General features: G+C 48.3%; 2 protein-coding genes across 2 annotated transcripts in view; one reads left to right on the top strand and one right to left on the bottom strand.

Moving 5' to 3' along the window:
- Positions 1 to 1077: 1077 nt before the first annotated feature.
- On the bottom strand, positions 1078 to 1999 carry IMP3 (IMP U3 small nucleolar ribonucleoprotein 3). The gene has a single exon (XM_080930235.1). The coding sequence runs from the start codon at positions 1970 to 1972 to the stop codon at positions 1418 to 1420; it is 555 nt and encodes a 184-aa protein (XP_080786361.1). The 5' UTR covers positions 1973 to 1999; the 3' UTR covers positions 1078 to 1417.
- Positions 2000 to 15354: 13355 nt separating this feature from the next.
- The window catches only part of SNX33 (sorting nexin 33), a 9934-nt gene continuing 5174 nt past the window's right edge, over positions 15355 to 20114 (top strand). Inside the window, exon 1 of the mRNA XM_080929768.1 lies at positions 15355 to 17798. Within this exon, the coding sequence (XP_080785894.1) occupies positions 16328 to 17798 (1471 nt within the window). The 5' untranslated portion in view covers positions 15355 to 16327. The remainder of the gene's footprint in view (positions 17799 to 20114) is intronic.

Raw genomic sequence — 20114 nt, 5'->3', positions numbered from 1 at the left:
TGAGCCATCTCTCCAGCTCAAAAGAGATTATCTTAATCTATTTATCATGCATAAACTGATTTATCTTCCAAGTTCATTTGAAAAGTGCAGAGAAACTGGTCTACCCATTTAAATGGATTGTGAGGGCTAAATAAACTAGTTATTATCCACCTAAAACTGAATCTAATGTTTGGACTCATTTCATGTTACCTTCCTCATTTTACTTTTATTTAGTTTGTATGAATGTACATAACATACCGTGTATGTGGAGGAGTCAGCTCTCTCCTTCCACATGTGGGCTCAGCTTTTCCCCATTGAATTATCTTGCCTGGCTCACTAGGACAGAAAGCACTGACAATCCGAGTCTCAGTGCACACTGTAATCTCAGTGTAGAGGCAGGATCACTTCAAGTTCCAGATCAGCTTGAGCTTCAAATCAAAACCTGTCTCAATAAAGAAAAATACCCCACATACAAATAGACTGATCTGCTCGACTCTGAATCCTATTTTGTCTAGGATAAAACTTGATCTACTTACCAGTTCTAATGTTTTTCTAAAATTTTTTTTGGTCCTTTAATAAGTTTCTCTGCATAGCCCTGGTTGTCCTTATGTAGACCAGGCTGGCCTTAAACTCAAAGATCTGTTTGCCTTAACCTCCCAACTGCTAAGATTAAAGGCTGTCCCAGCCCTTTTGCTCCCCCCTCACCCCCAGTAGGGGGTTCTTAACTCTGAAGCCAGGACCTTGAAGAACATGTTTTCAGGAACCTCCTGGGTCCCTTCTAACCACTAGCTGGCCAAACTACAGGGTGATCATTTCCTTAGGCAAGCAAACACTCCAGGACTTTAATATGGTATTTCCTGGGGCTGGAATATCAACAGGAAGTCCTGTGGATAAAAGCTCGGCCAAAACATTCATTCCGAGAAAAGGACTGGTTAAGTGACAAATCTGCGCAGCCTGTACAACATCCTGCAGCCTCTACGTGAGGCTCCAAAGCCTCAAGCCTACAACCCATTTCCTACTCTTAGGCTCTTTAGCTAGCAATATCAATAGATATGTCTAGATAGGACCCTAGGTAAGACGAACGACCAGACAAAAATGTGCACTTAAACAACGTGGTCTGGACATTTATTGGCATTAGGAAAGGATCTCTTTAAATGCTATAAATAAACTGAACTCAAACTCTCCATCTGTAACAGTTGTACTTCATGATGATAAAGCAAAGGGAAAAGATAACATTCCTGCTTCTACACGACAGAGTTTAAGGCACGAGAAGCTAACAATCTCCAGTGCAGTATAAAACTGCTTCCCACTGTCTATCAAGACACAGTCTTCTTATTGTCAGTCCAAATTCTAAGACAATTTCCCGGAACACTGGGGCGATTCTCCCCATCCCCGGTCCAGTGACCTGTAGCTGAGAAGTCAGTCGGGACAAGACTCGCTAGGCGTCTAGATCAAAGTCATCGCGCTCCTCATTGTACTCCAACACGTGCCGCTTTATCTTGGATGAGTCCACCCAGGTGACAAAGTCCTCCATGCTGCGAGTGACGAGAAAGGCCGGATCGGTGACTACCTCTGGGCCCACGCGGACGTGACCTTGCTCCACAAAGGCCACAGCAGCCTGGAGATGCTGCGCCATGCGTAGCTTGAGGAGCAAAGTAGGCAGGCGGCGGCGGCAGAAGGACGAGGCTGAGACGGAGTCGCAGAGTTCTAGCGAGCCGCGCGTGGGCACCAGGCCCAGAGCGTACAACTTGTCCAACAGCGCCGCGGTGGCGCGCACGCGAAACGGGTCGCGTTCCGGCAGGTCGCGCAGGCGCCGCGCCAGCTCGCGCACCGCGCGGCTCAGCTGGTTGTAGCGAGTGTACTCCTCCCGCCGCTGGAGCCCGTACCGCCGCAGCACGCGCAGCTCGTGAAGGTTGTGGTCGGTGACTTCCCAGTTTAGGAAGTCCACCTGTTTCAGCAGCTTCTGCTCATGGAACTTAAGCTTCCGCACCATGATGGAAAATGCCCGAGAAAGCCGAGAGCACGTTGAGAACCCAACGTAATTTCCGCCTCGGCGCGGGAAGACCCCGCCCCCAAACCCGAGGACCAATTAAAAGAAAGGCTAGAGACACGCCCCCGACGTTTCATTCGTCTAACTCTGGAAAACTTCCTGTTTTGAAAGGGGATGGGGTAAAAAAGACTTGCAGGAGAGGCGAGTCCTGAGAACACAGGTTTCTTAGCACTGTAGTGGACTTTCTCTAGTGTAGTGTTTTGTTCTTGTTTTTAAAGATTTATTTATTTCATGTATGTCGGTACACTGTCGCTGTCTTCAGACACACCAGAGGAGGGCATCGGATCCCATTACAGATAGTTGTGAACCACCATGTGGTTGCTGGGAATTGAACTAGGGATCTCTGGAAGAGCAGTCAGTGCTCTTAACCGTTGAACCATCTCTCCAGCCCTGATTTGTTTTTCTTTTTAAAGATTTATTCATTGACGTATTTCATGTATGTGAGTACTTGGTCTTCATGCACACCAAAAGAGAGCTTCTGATCCCATTTTTGTGAGCCATCATGTTGTTCCTGGAAAGTGAACTAAGGACCTGTGGAAGAGCAGTCAAATGCTCTTAACTGTTGAGACATCTTGGCAGCCTCTAGTCTAATAACATATTTCTGTCTTTGGTGAGCGAAGAGAGTCTGCTCCCTCAGTAACTGCAGATTTCAGTTCCCAGAGAGAGGAGTCACTGTTTTTATTTGTCTTATACTTTTGGTTGTGAGCCTAGCTTTTAATGGCTGAGCTATCTCTCCAACCCTGGAAAGATGGTTCAGCAGTTAAGAGGACTGGCTGCTCTTCCAGAAGTCATGACTTCAGTTCCCATCACCCAGATGGTGGCTCACAACCATGTGTAATGGAATCCGATGCCCTCTTCTGGTGTGTCTGAGGACAGCTACAGCGTACTCATACATAAAATAAATCTTTAAGAAAGCATAGAAGAGTAGAATGCTAATAAATTTTTAAAAAGAGAAGAGGATTGTCTCTGCTATGAACGTGATTAGAACTCTGCAAATGTCTTGGTTCCATTGGTCCCATCCCGGCCAGCAGCAGGTCTGCCACTGGACTGGCAGAGGGATTCTCCTCTCCAAGTAGTACCATGCAATACCAAACAACCAGGACTGGAAGCGGTCCTGCCTTTTACTTTTTTGAGACAGTTTCCTTAGGTATCCCAGGCCAGCCACAAATTCGCCACAATCCAACCAGCTTCAATCCAAATTGATGAGGTTACGAGTGACCATGAGCCACCATAGTGGTAGTTTATTTTATTTTTATTGAGACAGGATGTCTCTAGCACTAGCTGTCCTGGTTAATTTTATATAAATGAGTCTGGCCTCTAAAACGCAAAGAGATCCGTTTACTTCTGCCTCCCAAATGCTGGAGTTCAAGTGTTTCTCAGGTTGGTCTGGAGGTTCTGTGTTTTTGCAATCCCCGGTGACTAATGGTACCCACTGATTATGAGAGATTCAAAGTGTAAGTACAAGTCTTCACTCCTTCATCTGTACGGGGTGAACAGTCTGGTAAACAATTCCTGTCTGAAATCACAGAAATTACTAAGGCCGGAAGAATTTCTACTGCACCCCCACCCGTTGGGGTAACCTTCTGTCACACATACCAAATCAACTGACCATGAAGGTGTGTCCTGTACTCTTCATTGTTACTTCCTGTAAGTGGTGCTGGCAGGGTATATTGTATTGTCATTTCTATAGACCACAATCCATGCTTTCTATGTGTAAATATGTGTAGCTTCCTCATCGACCCAAAAAGATGACTCACTGAGATTATCATGCTGATGTGTGTGGGGGGGTCCTGTAGCCCTCAATCTGGCCAAAAGGTAACACTCAGAAACGGTCGTGGTGTAGTCCTACTCTTGATTGGCTCCAAATGAGTAAGCTGTGGAACCTCTCCCACTATGCCAAAAGCTCTTTTGTGCGAGAAAGGAATGTGGCTTTGGGTGAATAAATTGTTGGAGGCTAGTGCTGGAGGGAAACTGGGAGTGGAGCCAGGAGGGAGCAGACAGAGCCACGGAAGTGGAGACACAGTGGCAGGGAAGTTGAGTCTAGAGGGCTAGCTGATGTCTCCGTATCTTCATTATAAAACCCCAAGTGAGCCTCCCAGAAGCCCCCTTCCTATCAGGGTAGGTCATTCCTCGTTCAAACCCTATCAAATGTCAAGCTCCTGGTGACATGGCACACAGTCCCCTTTATGAAATGAGGTCTTTGCCCCTCGTTGTCTTTATCAAAGGACACTCTGCTTCTGTGGAGGTCAAAGATTCATTGTTTCCAGGTCCCCTGCTGATCTCCCATCCCAGGTACTGAAGCCTCCCAGGGTTTCCTTGGTAAGGCAGTGCCAGCCCCTTCCCTGGTTTCTCTCTCTTCCTCTTCACCCCTCCTCTTCTCTGGAGGTTCTGTGTTCCTGTAAGACATCCTTACTACCACCTAAACAGTCCATGGGTGACTCCTTTGATTTCTGTCTAGGTGATCCATGCAAGTAAGTCCCAGAGATGGAAGTTCCCCTGTTCTTGTAACCAGAGAGAGACTCAGTGTCCCTTTTCCTTTTTGTTGTCCTCAGGGTCTGGAAAAAAAGGGCAGTGTGTAAATGTGATACAGACAACGTGTACACCAAGCCAGTATGGGATCTTTATTTTAAGGTTTATTTATTTATTTTGTGTATGTGAGTACACTGTCGCTGTCTTCAGACATACCAGAAGAGGGCATCATATTCCATTACAGATGGTTGTGAGCCACCATGTGGTTGCTGGGAATTGAACTCAGAACCTCTGGAAGAGCAGTCAGTGCTCTTAACCACTGAGCCATCTCTCCAGCCCCAGTATAGGATCTTAGCTGCTGAGTTATCACTCTAGTTCCATTGTCATCCCAGCCCTACAAGAAAAATACACTTCAAGCTTTTTATGGGGACAGAGGCTCTAAAGAGAGCTGAGGTAAGATGGCTAAGCAGTTAAGCACAGTTGTCCGGTCTGACGATCTGAGGTTAGTCCCTAGGACCCACATGGTGAAAGAAGAGAACTGATTCCCACAAGTTGTCCTCGAATCCCTGGTATGTGCACTGTGGCACACACAAATCAAAAAACCATACAAAAATTTTACTCTGAAAAAACAAGTAACAATCCCCTAAGGGTCATCTTTATGGCTGTGTTGGGAAAAGTGGTGTGTGTGTGTGTGTGTGCGTGTGGGTAGAAAGAGAGGGAGAGGGAGAGAGAGGTTGAAACACAAATACCATAAAGAGACAACTGTAGTTATCCAGTTGAGATCAGAAAGAAGGTACCTGAAGCCAGAAAAGCTGTCCTGAGGTGCTTGTAAAAGGGGAATGAGGAAATGTTGATGGTATGTTGGAGACACCTATTAAAAGTCCAAATGTGGGCTGGAGAGATGGCTCAGTGGTTGAGAGCACTGATTGCTCTTCCAGAGGTCCTGAGTTCAAATCCCAGCAACCACATGGTGGCTCACAATCATCGGATGCCCCTTCCTGGTGTGTCTGTAGACAGCTACAGTGGACTTATATATAATAAATAAATCTTTTTTTAAAAAAAAGTCTAAATATTGGCAGGCATAGTTGACAAATGCCTTTAATTCCAGCACTGGGGAGGCAAGGGCAAGTGGATCTCTCTGAGTTTGAGGTCATCCTAATAAATAATAGAGATTTCCAAGATACCCAAGGGTATATAGAGAAATTCTGTTTTTAATCTCTGAAAACCCATCTTGGAGGAAGAGAATAGACTCCTATAAATTGTCCTCTGGTACACACACCCCACCAAAATAAATGTATTAAACCCCCCCACAACATCCCAAGTTCTTAAATGACAGCTGGAGAGACCTTTTCAGGCAGGAATCATGAGGCTGGGAGATAAAAGTGGGACAGACACAGGGAACTCAATTCATGTCCTCAAGTCATGAATTGTCCTGACCGAAGGTCAGAGAAATGCCAAACGTGTTTGTGGGCTCTGTCCCCTGGTCTGGTTCCTAAATGGTTTTAGGATTACTTCTTCAACCAGGGAATGGTGAGAACAGATAAAATTTTCTGAGTTGGGGCAAGAACCCAAGAAAGCAGTTTAGAAAATGTCCTGATGTTGTAGTCTGTGCCACCACTTGAGGCCATGGTAATGTCCCAGCCCATACTCCCACTGAAGGCCGTGCCTGGTCTGTGATCATGCAGTAGCAGAGGTCTGCATTAATGTTCGATGTTCAATGTTCGTGGCCCATGCTACCGCCAAAGACCATGCAAACTGCCCTGGGCTAGGCTGCCACCCTGGACCATGTTGATATCCAAGGGCTCTCATGCTCAGGAGAGCTGGCCCCACCCCTCGCTGGCTGCTGCACAGTATGGTGGGGAGGTTTCAGGGGGGGCAGTGAAAGCTGGTCTGAGGGTATGAATGCCAGTATGGGAGAGTTATTCTCACCTCTCATCTGCTGTGTGGTGGTGTGGGGGAGGGAGAGATGACTGTGGCAGGTGACAGAGCTGGCACTGAGGTCATTTGAGTAGATTTGGCTTGGCTGCAGACCAGCTGTAGCACTTGGGAATGAGGTAACTGCACCTCCCCTGAGCAGCAGAGTAAAGCAGACTCTGGGGTGAGCCAAACCCAAAGTCCTGAGGGGGAGGAAGAGCTGGCCCTGCCCCTTGCTAGTTGTGGCACTTCTGTGAGCTAGCCTGGGCATGGCTGGAGAGCTGGTCCTGGTGTGGCTACTGGAGAGCTGGCGGGCTGACCATTTCAGCTACCACCCAGGCCCAGATCAAGGGCTTTGAGTTGGCCCAGCCCAACATCCACCCCATCTATGAAGTGCTGGAACATGTGAAGGGGCTCTGCAGATCCAAAACTGTAGTATCTCCATGATACCTCGGTGTGGTGGTTTAGATATGCTTGGTCCAGGGAATGGCACTAATAGGAGGTGTGGCCTTGTTAGAGAAAGTGTGTCACTGTAGGGGTGGGCTTTGAGAGATCCTCCTCCTAGCTGCCTGGAAGCCAGTCTTCTCTTGTTTGCCTTCTCAAATTCAATGTTGTCCTTTGTAAGAGGTGCCTTGGTCATAGTGTCTGTTCACAGCAGTAAAGCCCTAACTAAGACACATGGCAACAGCCGGATGTCTGAGAGGAGTGAGCCCCAGTGAGGCTCCAGTACTGATAGTGTAGCAGAAGCCAGAGAGGCCTTGTACCAGACCAATGAATGACTGATTATAATGAACATTAGCAAGTAAAAATGTGGGAGAATGGCTACACTGTGTGACACACCAAGACACACTGCAGCTTCCACGGTGGGATTTATTTTGTTTGTTTGTTTTATGTTTTCTTTTCAGGGAGGTGTCAAGGACAAAGGGTGGATACAAAGGGACAGGGAGATGTGGGGTTGGGATGCATGATGTGAAATTCACAAGGAATAAATAAAAAACTTTTTAAAAACCGGAGGAGTTCTACCTTATGTTTCTGTTGTCTTCTAAGTGGCACCTCTGCCTAAGGGTTGTAGGTATTGTTAGGAAAAGGATGAAGGGGGGGTGTGTGGTCCATGGAGGTGCAGCGAGGCCTGGGGGTAAGGGGGATGCCTCTGGGGGACCCATGTTGGGAATCCCTTCCCCCTGAAGGACCAGCCACGGTATAGTACAGAATAGGGTTTATTCAGGTCATAGTGAGGAGAGTTAAGAGGGTAGTAGAGGCAGAGAGAGAGAAGAGTAGAGAGAAGTAGAGGCCAGCCATGAACACGTGGAGAGAAAGAGGGGAAGGGAATGGGGAGAGGAGGAGAAGGGGGGAGAGCAAGAGAGGAGGAGGGGCAAGCAGCCCCCTTTTATAGTGCCAGGTAACTGGGGCGGAGCATACCTGGCTATTGCCAGGTAACTGAGGGGTGGGGTTTACAGAATCCCAAGGGGTATTACCTATAACCTATGTGACTAAAACTAAGAGGAGGCGATTAGGCCAACTGCACTGACCTGCTCATCCCCCTCCCTGTGCCTCATGCTAGTTTGTCATGTTAACTCCTGTTTGCTTCTTTTGAGACAGGGTCTCACTACAGAGCCCTGGGTAGCCTTGAATTCGATTTGTAGACCAGGCTGGCCTTAAACTTACAGAGAACTACCTGCTTGTGCCACCAGAGTGCTGGGTTTAAAGGTACTAAGTTCAGTCATTTTATTTCTATTGATGATGCTGCTTCAGCCTCCTAAACTCTGGGCTTACAGGCATGCACCACCCCATGCCTAGCTTCTGAGAAAATATTTTCAAATATGTGATCATCATTCTAGTCTAATCTGCTCCACAAAAAGACTTCTGTGAGCTTTGGGTTCAGGTAAGAAACCCTAACTCGGTGTATTAGAGAGCAGTCCAGGAGAGACATTTAATATCAATTTCTGGCCTCCACATACATGTATACAAACACACATGACACACATATACATGCAAGGACAGAAAGGATAAAGGAAGGTGAATTTAAGAAGGGGATCTTGTTTTAGTTAGGGTTTTACTGCTGTGAACAGAAACTATGACCAAGACATAAACATATGAGCCTATGGAGGTCCCACCCAAACATAGCATAATGCAAAATACATTTAGTCCAACTTCCAATGCCCCCATAGTTTATAGCAGTCTCAACAATGTTAAAATGCAAAGTTGTTTTTTTAAAAATGAGTGGTGATTTCTAAAGATTTACTTATTTATTATATATAAGTACACTGTAGCTGTGTTCAGACACACCAGAAGAGGCCATCAGATCTCATTATAGATGGTTGTGAGCCACCATGTGGTTGCTGGGATTTGAACTCAGGACCTCTAGAAAGAGCAGTCAGTGTTCTTAACCACTGAGCCATCTCTCCAGCCCAAGTCCAAAGTCTCTTCTGAGATTCATCCAATCATTTAACTGTAATGCCCAAAGCAAGTCAGGAAACCAAACTTGCTGGGCAAACTCCAAACTCTGTATCTCCAGTTCTGATGTCAAAGTGGTCTTCAGATCTCCAACTCCTTTTTCATCTTTGTTAACTGCAACTAACTTCTTTCTCCTGGGTTGTTTCCACTCCCTGTTAGCAGCTTTCCTCAGCAGATAGCTCATGGCTCTGGCATCTTGAACATCCTGGGGTCTCCAAGTCAATGTCAGTGTTACTACTTCTTGACTCAATGTCTGGGATACACACATGATCTTCTGGGCTCCTCCAATAGGTTGGTGCCACTTCTTCAGCTCTGTCCTCTGAAGCACTCAGGCTGATCCACTTCACTGCCTCTCCTGTTCATGGTGATCATCCTAAGGTACTGGCATCTATAATACACTGGACTCTTCTGCTGCAACAATAGCCTCTCATAGGTACTCTTCATGGTACCAAGTCTTAACTACTTTGCATAACCCCTTCAATCCTAGGACATTAACTGCCACTGATGCTGTACTTTCATCAGTGGCCTTTCGTGGCCTCTCACAGTGCCAAGCCTCAGCTGTTCTCCATGACCTACTCCTTCATGCCTTCAAAACCAGTGCCACCTGGGTGGCTCTTACTCATTACCAAGTACAACTACAGCATGAAGTACAACATTGGCTATCTCTGGAACACAGGTTCTTTGTGCTCTTAGAAGACTCAGAAGATTTCACCTCCGTGATGCTGGTCTCTTCTTAATCACCACTAATTTCTTAGCTCCAGCTAACCAGCATTAATTGTCCCAGTGGTCTCCTTCTCTTAAATATAAGGCCAGAGCCACATGGCCAGTGTTGCTGAGTTCTGCTGCTTGCAGGAGCTGGAACATGGCCCCATTGTTCTATTACATTATTACCAGCTTTCTATTTTCTAACTCCTATACTACCTAAGCTTGGCTGTCCTGGATCTTGCTCTATAGATTGACTTTAAACTCAGAGATCTGCATGCCAGTCTGCTAGGATTAAAGGTGTGAGCCATCATGCCTGGACTTAAGCTTTTCTTTGCCTAGAATTTGCTCTGTCCTAGGCTGGCCTTGAACTCAGAGGTCTGCTTGGCTTTGTCTCCTGGGATTAAAGGTCTGTACCACCATACCTGGATCTAAATTTAGCTGGGTAGGATCTTGCCCCAAAGTGCCTCTCGCTTAATCTGTTAGTTCCAAACACAGTATTTGGCTCCATTTTACTTCCTGGTGCTCCTTTAATACTCGAATCATATATTTTATATTTTTTCTTCCTAAGCTTGCTATGCCTGTTCAAAATGTTCTTCATGAGACTTAACCAGAGAGCAAAGTCTCTGTTGAGCTTTTTTGAGACTCCCTTTGTCTCAAATGCAATTAAAATAAATCTCTTTACTCTACCCTCAGGTAGACTCTTCAGACAAGGGCAAAAAGCAGCCACATTCTTCTCCAAAATACCACAAAAACAGTCTCAGCCATATATTAAAATTCTCCACTGAAACCTCTTGGGCCAAGTCTGCACAATTCAAATTATTCTCAGTAACAAAGTCTTCCATATTCCTACTAGGATGGCCCATTAAGCCCCATTTAAAGTATTCCTGTGGGTTGATATCTATATGCAGGTGAGGACAGGCACAAGATAAAGCAAGGCCTGTGATTGCACAGTGGAAAAGAAAGGTGGGCATAGAGTTTTTGAGAGGCAGGAGAGAGGAGAAAGGAAGAGAAGAAACCAAGATGGAAGAAGAGAAGGATGACTCAGATCTGTGTGACTTTAAATAGCCATAGGAAGCTATGAATATCTTACAAGGGTTAGATTATTACAGGGAACTTTGTCTTATTTAGGTGGGCAGTTTATATCAATATCAATTGGCTCTAAGTTTATTGTGTGGACATTTTGTAGGGTGAGAATTTATTGATATAAATCTGATCGATAACTTACAAGTCACTAGAGTTTTTATTTTGTTGGCTTGCAGGGATTTGTGACTATAGCCACAGGGGGTGGATGCTGGGAATGTGAGCAGAATCTGCAGCAAGAGAGCCAAGAGAGGGCAGCAGCTACTGATGCTGGTGTTGGGGTGACCCGCCATGGGAACTAGATGGGCAGCTGCTGCTGGGGCCAGAGAGTAGCCGGTGGTAGTGTGGCATGGTGCCCATTTACATGTTTTTTTTTTTAAAAAAAAATTACTGCTACCCATTCCATTGCTTTCCAAATCCAAAGTCCCAAAATCTACATTCTTCCAAACAAAAGCATGGTCAGGACTATCACAGCAATACCCCAGTCCTGGTACCAACTTCTGTCTTAGTTAGGGTTTTACTGCTGTGAACAGACACCATAACCAAGGCAACTTGTATAAGGACATTTAGTTGAGGCTGGCTTACAGGTTCAGAGGTTCAGTCCTTTATCATCAAGGCGGGAACATGGCAACATCCAAGCAGGTATGGTGTAGGAGAAGCTGAGAGTTCTATATCTTCATTTGAAGACTGCTAGCAGAATACTGGCTTCTAGGAAGCTAGGATGAGGTTCTTAAAGTTCACACCCACAGTGACACACCTATTCTAACAGGGCCACACCTTCTTATAGTGCAGCTCCCTGGGCCAAGCATATGCAAACCATCACAGATCCTCTCCAAAGAAACGAGCAGGGTACAGGGAAATCATAAAGGTCCAGTTTTCTAGAAACCATGAGGCTGTTACCTTTAAACCTGATGAGGACCCTTGGAATTTACTCAGTAGAAGGAGGTGCTGGAAATCTCTGTAGGCCCAAATATTTGTTTTTCCTAAGAACTTGGAAATGAGGGTCAATGCTAAGAATCATAAGAACGTACCGTATACATAATCTAAGATGGCTGTCTTTTAAATGTGTGTTAGAAGCAAGGTAAAGACAATACAGGAAGCAAGCCTGTTGCATAAGGAAGACTCAGAAGTATAACAAGTCTGTTATACTCAGAAGACTGAGGCTAGAAGGACTTCAAAAATTCGTGCCTGAATGACAGAGCCCGTTCAAAGCTAATCAGCAATGTAGTGAGACACTAACTCAAAGGATAAGAGTGCTGAGTTTAGTAATGCAGTGCTTGGCCAACATGCCCAGTCCTAGAGTCAAACCCACTCCCCTCCCAGGTACCACACACACACACACACACACACACACACACACACACAAAGGCAATCAAGATAGTGGGGGTGTGCCCATGTTTTTGAAAGCCTATCAGTTGTAATAAGTAGGCTCATAGAGGGAGGGAGTGTCTACAGCTGTGCCAAGGATTCAGCAAGCACTAAGGAAATTGTTGCTATTGTTAGCCTCAGCTAGGAGAAAGGTCCCTGAACTAGAGATTGTAGGAACAAGAAGAGATGCACACTGGTAGGAAATTGCCTCTAGCAGAGGTGAGATGTTTCCAAGTTTGAGACCAGCATGGTCCATAGCCAGTTCTATGTCAGCTAGAGCTACATAGCCGAACCCTGTCAAAACAAAAGACAGCAGCTGGGAGGAATAATCAGCCAGGTTTTTAGGGTCAAGGCTATTTATATATAGCAAGGGACAAGGTTTCTTGGGAGGAGGGGAGATGCATCAGCCTCATGGGCTAACCTGGTCAATGGACTTCCCAAGGAGCAAACCCAACTCTTGATCTATTGAAGTAAAGATTTAGTTTTACTTCACAATTGTTTTTCCCTGAGTAAAATAACCCAGATTCTAGGGTTTGAGCTTTTGTTTGTTTGTTTTTAAGGCAGGGTCTCCTTTGTAGCTTTAGTTGTCCTAAATTTACGACATAGACTAAATTTAAGCTGAGCTAAAACCTGCCTTTGTTTCCAAGTGCTTGGGTTACAGGGATGTATCATAACACCTAGTTTTGGGACCCTCCAACTTACAAAGAATCAAGGGCAGCCTCAGATTTGTGATCCCTGCCTTCCAAGTGCTAGGACTCTTGGCATGCCCAGGAGTTTTCAATTTTTAATTTGAAACAGAGTCTTGCTTTGTATGTTTGGCTGGCCTAGAACTCTCGGAAATCCACCTGCCTCTGTCTTCCAAGTTCTGAGACTAAATGTGTCCACTACCACACCCGGCTTGATTTTTTTTGTTTGTTTATTTAAGAGAGGGTCTCACATTGGATGGAGTCCAGTCTCCATCTCATGACAGTTCTGTTTCAGCTCCCAGTTTGTTTTTTTAACTTTCGGTAAGATCTTGCTAGATGTGGCACAGGCCGGCCTGGTACTCACTCAGCCTCCCGTGTGTCATCACGACCAGCTACTATCCTTCATAGAGAGTCAAGTGTTAACAATGGAAATTAGTTTTGGAGCTAGAGGTCCAGGAATCATGACCCTCAAAACAGCCAAAGGTCCCACCCAGCCTTCTGTAACACCACTTCATACCAGTTAATCTGCAGTAAGTAAGAACAACAGTAATGGGGAGGTAGGAAACCCTGACAAGATTGAGTAAATAAGGCTCTAGGGTGCCAAGAGGAAGAGGAGGTTCGTGTGTGTTTGTGTTTGTGTGTGTGTGTGTGTGTGTGTGTGTGTGTGTGAGAGAGAGAGAGAGAGAGAGAGAGAGAGACTCAGGGACACAGAGAAACAGGGTTTTTCTGTATCCCTGGCTGTCCTGGAACTCACTCTGTAGACCAGGATGGTCTCTGTCTTAGGGTTTCTATTCCTGCACAAACATCATGGCCAAGAAGCAAGTTGGGGAGGAAAGGGTTTATTCATCTTACACTTTCAAAATGCTGTTTATTACCAAAGAAAGTCAGGACTGAAACTTAAGCAGGTCAGGAAACAGGAGCTGATGCAGAGGTCATGGTGGGATGTTACTTACTGGCTTGCTTCCCCTGGCTTGCTCAGCCTGCTTTCTTATAGAACCTAGGTCTACCAGCCCAGGGATGGCTCCACCCACAATGGGCTGGAACCCCCCCCCCCCCTTGAGAAAATGCCTTACAGCTGGATCTCATGGAGGCATTTCCTCAAGGGAGGCTCCTTTCTCTGTGATAACTCCAGCTTGTGTCAAATTGACACAAAACCAGCCAGTACAGCCTCAGAGTCAGAGATCTGCCTGTCTCTGCTAGTGCTGGGACTGAAGGTGTGGGCCACCACTGCTGGGAAGGTCCTTGATGTGTTTCATTTAGGCTGGGATAAGTGCTTTCCCAAGCATTTCCTCGGAGGATACTTACGACCTTCCAGAAGATAAACATAGTTTTGGTTAATTTGTTGTTTGGAATATGTAACTTAATCATGTGACAGACTGTGTGAATTAAAAACCAGAGGGGCACAGCAGCAACCCAACTGTTGATATTCGCTCCAGAGTTCAGTACAATTCCTGTCTTAAAAGTGTTCACCTAGCTTTGCATAATCTGGAGGGTCGAATCCTGGAAGCCTAGAGGCTATCTACCAGACCACTCCTCTCTCCTCGCTATTTGTTGCTGGCCTGGATGGAAGATCAGGCTCCGGCGAAAGGACAAAGCAACCCAGAACCCGCCTGTGTCTAAGCTAGTTACTTGTCACTACAGAAGTGCGGGTTCTTAGCAGCTCCCCCGCTTCCAGGGAGCTGCCAAAGGTAGGAGGGCTCCTCTCCCAATCAGGCTCACAGCATCAGTTATCACATGCTGGACACCAGGTTCGCAGTTTGCTGTTCCCTCTGAGAACAATCCCGGAGCTGTGTTAGCCCCTAGACAGATCCGAGCACGCTAGGCAGGAAAAGAGGTAGGGAAAGAGGAGTCTGCAGCTCCGTTCCCCTGCAGCCCGGGCGGCTCTCCTAGCCTTTAGCTCCCTCCTTGTCACTCGGCGCTCCGCAAACTTTCGGAGTTTTCCTGCACTTGCGTCACGGAAAAGGCAGATGGGTGACCAAGTCCAGGAGGCGAGCGAAAAGCTCTGCGGCGGCTGGCGAGCTCCCCCGCGCGGCGCTGCAACCCGAGCGAGAAGCGGCTCTGGGAGCCGGCAACTCGGCTGCTTAAAGCTCGCAGCTCCCCGACTCCCGGGTCCATTTCCTGGATCTCGGCCACCCGGACTGAACCCGAGAGAGGGAGGGCGCCCGCCAGAAGGAAAGTGAGCGGAAGGCCGGCGGTGGCACCCTGGCCGCGGGAGGGCGGAGCTGCGCGGTCCCTGCCCGGCCGGGACGCACGGAAGTGCGGTAGAGTTTGTGGAATTCCAAAGCCTGTTTTTCCCTCCCTCATACCTCCCTCCCTCTCTCTCCACCCCTCACCTCCCCTACTGCTTTAACCTCCTTCTTCGGAACGCCACCTCCTGGACTCCTCCCCCCCTTCTCTTTTCTTTCTTTTTCTTTTTGTTGTTGTTTTCTGTTTTTGTTTTTGAAGGGAGGGTGTTTGTTTTGGACCTGGCTTCCTGCTGGCAGCGCTGAGGGGCTGCGAGTGAGGGTTAAGGGGGCAAGAGGCTGGGGCTCAGCTACTCAGCTAGTCCCTCTCGGGTCGGATCCAGAGGGCATCGCAGAGAACGAACCTACGGACGGACGGACAAACACCCGGCCACGCTATCTATTCGACAGAGCTCTACCTACTGACGGCTGTTGAGTGTTTGGGGGCACATCAGGGGCGGGGGTGGTGATGGTGGAGGTTTCTATTGGCGTTACTTCTGGACAGAGGTTCTGGGACTCCAATCCGGGTCAGCTTCGTACTCCTAAACTGCCGAGGAATTAGGCAAACAAAAGAGGCACTGAGAGAAAGAGACCAGAAGTCTTCTGCGCCGTTTGTCGCGCCCCCTTGTTATCTGGGGGTGGGGGCTGGCCATTAGCCGGGCGGGAAGAGGGCACCAGAGCGGGTGAGACTGGGTCCCATCCCATAGGTCGAGTAGTTATCGGCTGGTTGTGCAAGCTTTGGCCCTTGTTTTCCTGGCCTGGCTCGTTTGGAGGCCGGACACATCCACCCTTGGAATTGGTTCAGGACTCTGCTGTTATTCTCCTTGCCCCTCTTGGATTTTCTGGATTCTTGAAGACGCGGTGGCCGGGGAGGAGAGAGGAAGGAGGAAGGAACAGATCTCCAGAGGAATGTGAGAGCCTCCCAAAGCCGGAGCCCAGAGCCAGGGGAGGCAGAAACTTGCCTGCGGTCCCGGGACCGTGGTCTGTGGGTAATTCTTTTCTGTTGTACAACATTGTTCTAGTGGAAAGTGTCTGTCGCATTCTCGTTGTAGCAGAGCTGGTTTCTCCAAGTCATTTGACTTTTCTGCTTGCAAGTGTGTGAGGAGGAAGAGACTAGCTCCTTTTCAGGGGCTGCAAAGGGACAGGAGAAAGACTGTGTCCATGACCAACCACTCGCTGCATACAGGCAGATACCCCAAGAGTTTCTGGACCATGGACCCTTCTTTGACGGAAAGGCAGCTACACAGCATCTATGCAGCTGAGACCCTGCCCAAGGGGCTCAGTCGGGCATACTAGACTTTGAGCTGCAAGTACGGTTTTTTTTTTGGACACCCTGCTGAACATCCTGGGTCTGGACAAGGCATTTTCCTTCCAGTCTTGACCTAACAGACAGCTTAGTCATGGCGCTGAAAGGCCGAGCCCTCTATGATTTCCACAGTGAGAACAAGGAGGAAATCAGCATCCAGCAGGACGAAGACCTGGTTATCTTCAGCGAGACCTCACTGGACGGCTGGCTGCAGGGGCAGAACAGCCGTGGGGAGACAGGGCTCTTCCCTGCTTCTTACGTTGAGATTGTCCGTCCTGGTGTCAGCACCAACCATGTGGACTATTCCAACAGCCCTGCAGGCTCCCTGGGTACTCAGGTTAGTTTGTATAACAGCCCTAGTATGTCCAGTCCAGCCAGGAGTGGTGGGGGCAGTGGCTTCCTCTCAAACCAAGGAAGCTTTGAGGATGAGGATGAAGATGACTGGGATGACTGGGATGACGGATGCACGGTGGTAGAAGAGCCACTGGCTGGTGGCCTAGGTACCAATGGGCACCCTCCACTCAACCTCTCCTACCCGGGTGCCTACCCCAATCAGCATATGGCTTTCCGACCCAAGGCGCCCCTGGAAAGGCAGGACAGTCTGGCATCTGCCAAGCGGGGCAGTGTGGTAGGACGGAACCTCAATCGTTTCTCATGCTTTGTCCGCTCTGGAGTGGAGGCCTTCATCCTTGGTGATGTGCCCATGATGGCCAAGATTGCCGAGACGTACTCCATTGAGATGGGCCCACGTGGCCCTCAGTGGAAGGCCAACCCCCACCCATTTGCCTGCTCCATAGAGGACCCCACCAAACAGACCAAGTTCAAAGGCATTAAAAGTTACATCTCCTACAAGCTTACACCCACCCACGCTGGCTCGCCTGTTTACCGGCGCTACAAACACTTTGACTGGCTCTACAACCGTCTTCTGCACAAGTTCACCGTGATCTCAGTGCCCCACCTGCCCGAGAAGCAGGCCACGGGCCGCTTTGAGGAGGACTTCATCGAGAAGCGCAAGCGAAGGCTCATCCTCTGGATGGACCACATGACCAGCCACCCTGTGCTCTCCCAGTACGAGGGCTTCCGGCACTTCCTCAGCTGCCTGGATGACAAACAGTGGAAGATGGGTAAGCGCAGAGCAGAGAAGGACGAGATGGTGGGCGCTAGTTTCCTGCTCACTTTCCAGATCCCCACAGAGCACCAGGATCTGCAGGACGTAGAGGACCGCGTGGATATGTTCAAGGCTTTCAGCAAGAAGATGGATGACAGCGTCCTACAGCTTAGCACCGTGGCGTCAGAGCTGGTGCGGAAGCACGTGGGAGGCTTCCGCAAGGAATTCCAGAAGCTAGGAAGTGCCTTCCAGGCCATTAGCCATGCCTTCCAGATGGACCCTCCCTTTAGGTCTGAGGCGCTCAACAATGCCATTTCCCACACTGGCCGGACCTATGAAACTGTTGGCGAAATGTTTGCTGAACAGCCCAAGCATGACCTCTTCCAAATGCTCGACACACTGTCGCTCTACCAAGGCCTACTCTCCAACTTCCCTGACATTATCCACCTCCAGAAAGGTAAGCCCTTCATGAGTCTACTGGTCCCCAGGAGTATGGGAGAGCCTGGACTATGAACAGCTCATCACACTTTCCTGTCTCCGTCTCCTTCGCTAGCTCAACAAGTGTGTTAACACGATTCTCTGGAGAGTGCTGTTGTAGGCAGAGAGAGAATGTGGATGGCTTCGGTCTTTGTTCTCACTGAGCTCTGTATATGTCTCTTGTCCGTTCTGGTTATTTATTTATTTATTTATTTATTTATTTATTTATTTATTTTTTCTGAATCTCACTTACCCCATCATGCATGGAGCCCCAAGGTTTTACTATGAGTTCTGGGAACACAGAGATAACCAGGTCCCAGGTCTTGTCTTAGATGAACCCATGGGTTCAAAGAGGATCAAGATACGCAAGAAACACAACTGCAGGTTGTATTTCCCCTCTCACAGGCTTACTGCTCACAGCATCTGAGTGCAGACTCCCTCTCTGCACTATCTGCTAGCCGCTATCTGTCCTCATTCTAGCAGATGAAGTCTGTCCACGGGAGAGTGGTTGCACACAAGTCTGTGGCTCAGCCGGGACCATCCCCTCCTCCCTCTAGCTCTCCAGGGACACATTCATAAAAACCCGTCAAGTTTTTAGTTCTCATGGTCCCCGGGACCGGGGGAGGAGCAGGATGAGCCCCTGCCTGCTGCTGGAGCTGTAAGGAACTACCAGTGAGGTGACTCATCTTAGGTCACATGGGGCACTCAGCTGGGTGAGGGGTGGGGGTACAACCAGGGGTCCAGGTTCACATGGGTCAATCTCCAGCTTCCCAAGATGGGTTTCTCTTGCATAAGGATTGAGCCTGGGGCTGAGTTCTGGGATTTTTGGAAAGGCAGATGTCAGGACAGAGGTGTGGTCCTCCCTGGGGCTAGTAACTCAGGAAGAATATATGCAGGGCGTGGGGCTGGCTCCCCGAACCCTAGACCCTGAGGTCAGGGAGTTTTGCTCTGGGTAGCCATCTGTCTTTAGTATAGCAAATAGGTTACCCCTACACCTAGGCCCTGTCCTGATTAGGAAGGTGGCTGTCAGAGCTTCTCTAGCTTCCAGGCAGCTTTCCCCTTTCACCTTCTCCTTCACCTCTTTTGTTTGCTCAACTCTCACATCTCCACCTACCTTTCTCCTCCTTTCAGCCTCGGGGGTTTCAAAGCCTGAGTTCTAGCCCAGCTTTGCCTCCAGTTTGCCTTGTGTCCCTGGTTGGGAAGAGCCTTTGCTTTCCTAGATCTTAATTTCTTAGACCTTTGAGGTAGAGGCTTCTGGGGAAGTCCTGCCCTGTGCCTCAGGCTGGTCCCATAGATCTGGCTTTGCACTCCGGCATAGGAGATAACTGGTAACAGCGGCCCAGCCTGGCAGGGCTGGCACCTCGCTGTGCGGAAGTAGAGCCACACACTGGGCCTGGGAAAGCTGGTTCGACCAGCTCCTCGGGTGGCATGTTATTGTGTGGGCAGCAAGAGGCTGGGCGCAAAGATTAAACAGCTGCCCCAAAGTGAGTGGCTAGAAACTCTCACTTAGGGCAGAGTTGGAGCAAGAAGGCAACCACAGGTCCTCACACTCAATGCTCCCGGGTTCTAATCAAAGGAGGGAGTAAAGCCATATTATCCTTTTTGCCTCAGATAGGTAGAAAGGTAGGAGAGACCATGTCTCTGTCTCTACTTGAGATATTTCTTAGAGTCAGGAGCTAGGGAGACCCTGGAGCAGGTGCTGCCTGCCTTCACAGTTAGGGAGGGACCTCCCATATGAGGTGACCTTGGAGAGTTTTCTCTCCTAAGACACAATGTTGATATGACATAGAGTCTGATTGGAGCTGAGCTGAGCTCACAGCCTGTTCTGCCCATGTGGGCATTTGTGGGAAAGAAAAGCTTTGTAATGGCTTTTCTTGTCACAGTCCTGCCACAAAAGAAGGTGTAATGACTGTTCAGAGCAAATGAGGACTCAGGAGTCCTCTCCTGAGAGCCATCAAGGTCAGAGATCAATCCCAAGCCCCTGTTATGAAGTCACTGGTGTGGTCCCTTCAGTTTCACAGATACGCAGCATTGAGATGATTTGGTAGAGGTGAATACCACGGCCAAGTATGATGGAATCTACTGCATCGGGCTGATGGAGGAGGGACCCTCCTAAGAACTGGACAGTTGGGGCCGATGATTCAGAGGCGAAAGGAGGAAGGAGGTTTGGACTGGGTACTCCAGCACCACCTCAGTTTCTGTGCTTTGTAGATCTGAGAAAGGCCAGGATCTACAGAGAATCCTCAAGGGACCACAGAGTGCATGGTTATCTAAAGGAGGATAGCCCCTCTCGCTA

Source organism: Micromys minutus (assembly GCF_963924665.1).
Source record: "Micromys minutus genome assembly, chromosome: 16".
In the NCBI taxonomy this organism is placed as follows: Eukaryota; Metazoa; Chordata; class Mammalia; order Rodentia; family Muridae; genus Micromys; species Micromys minutus.
The sequence above is the reverse complement of the archived record's forward strand: the minus strand, read 5'-3'. Positions and strand labels throughout refer to the sequence as shown.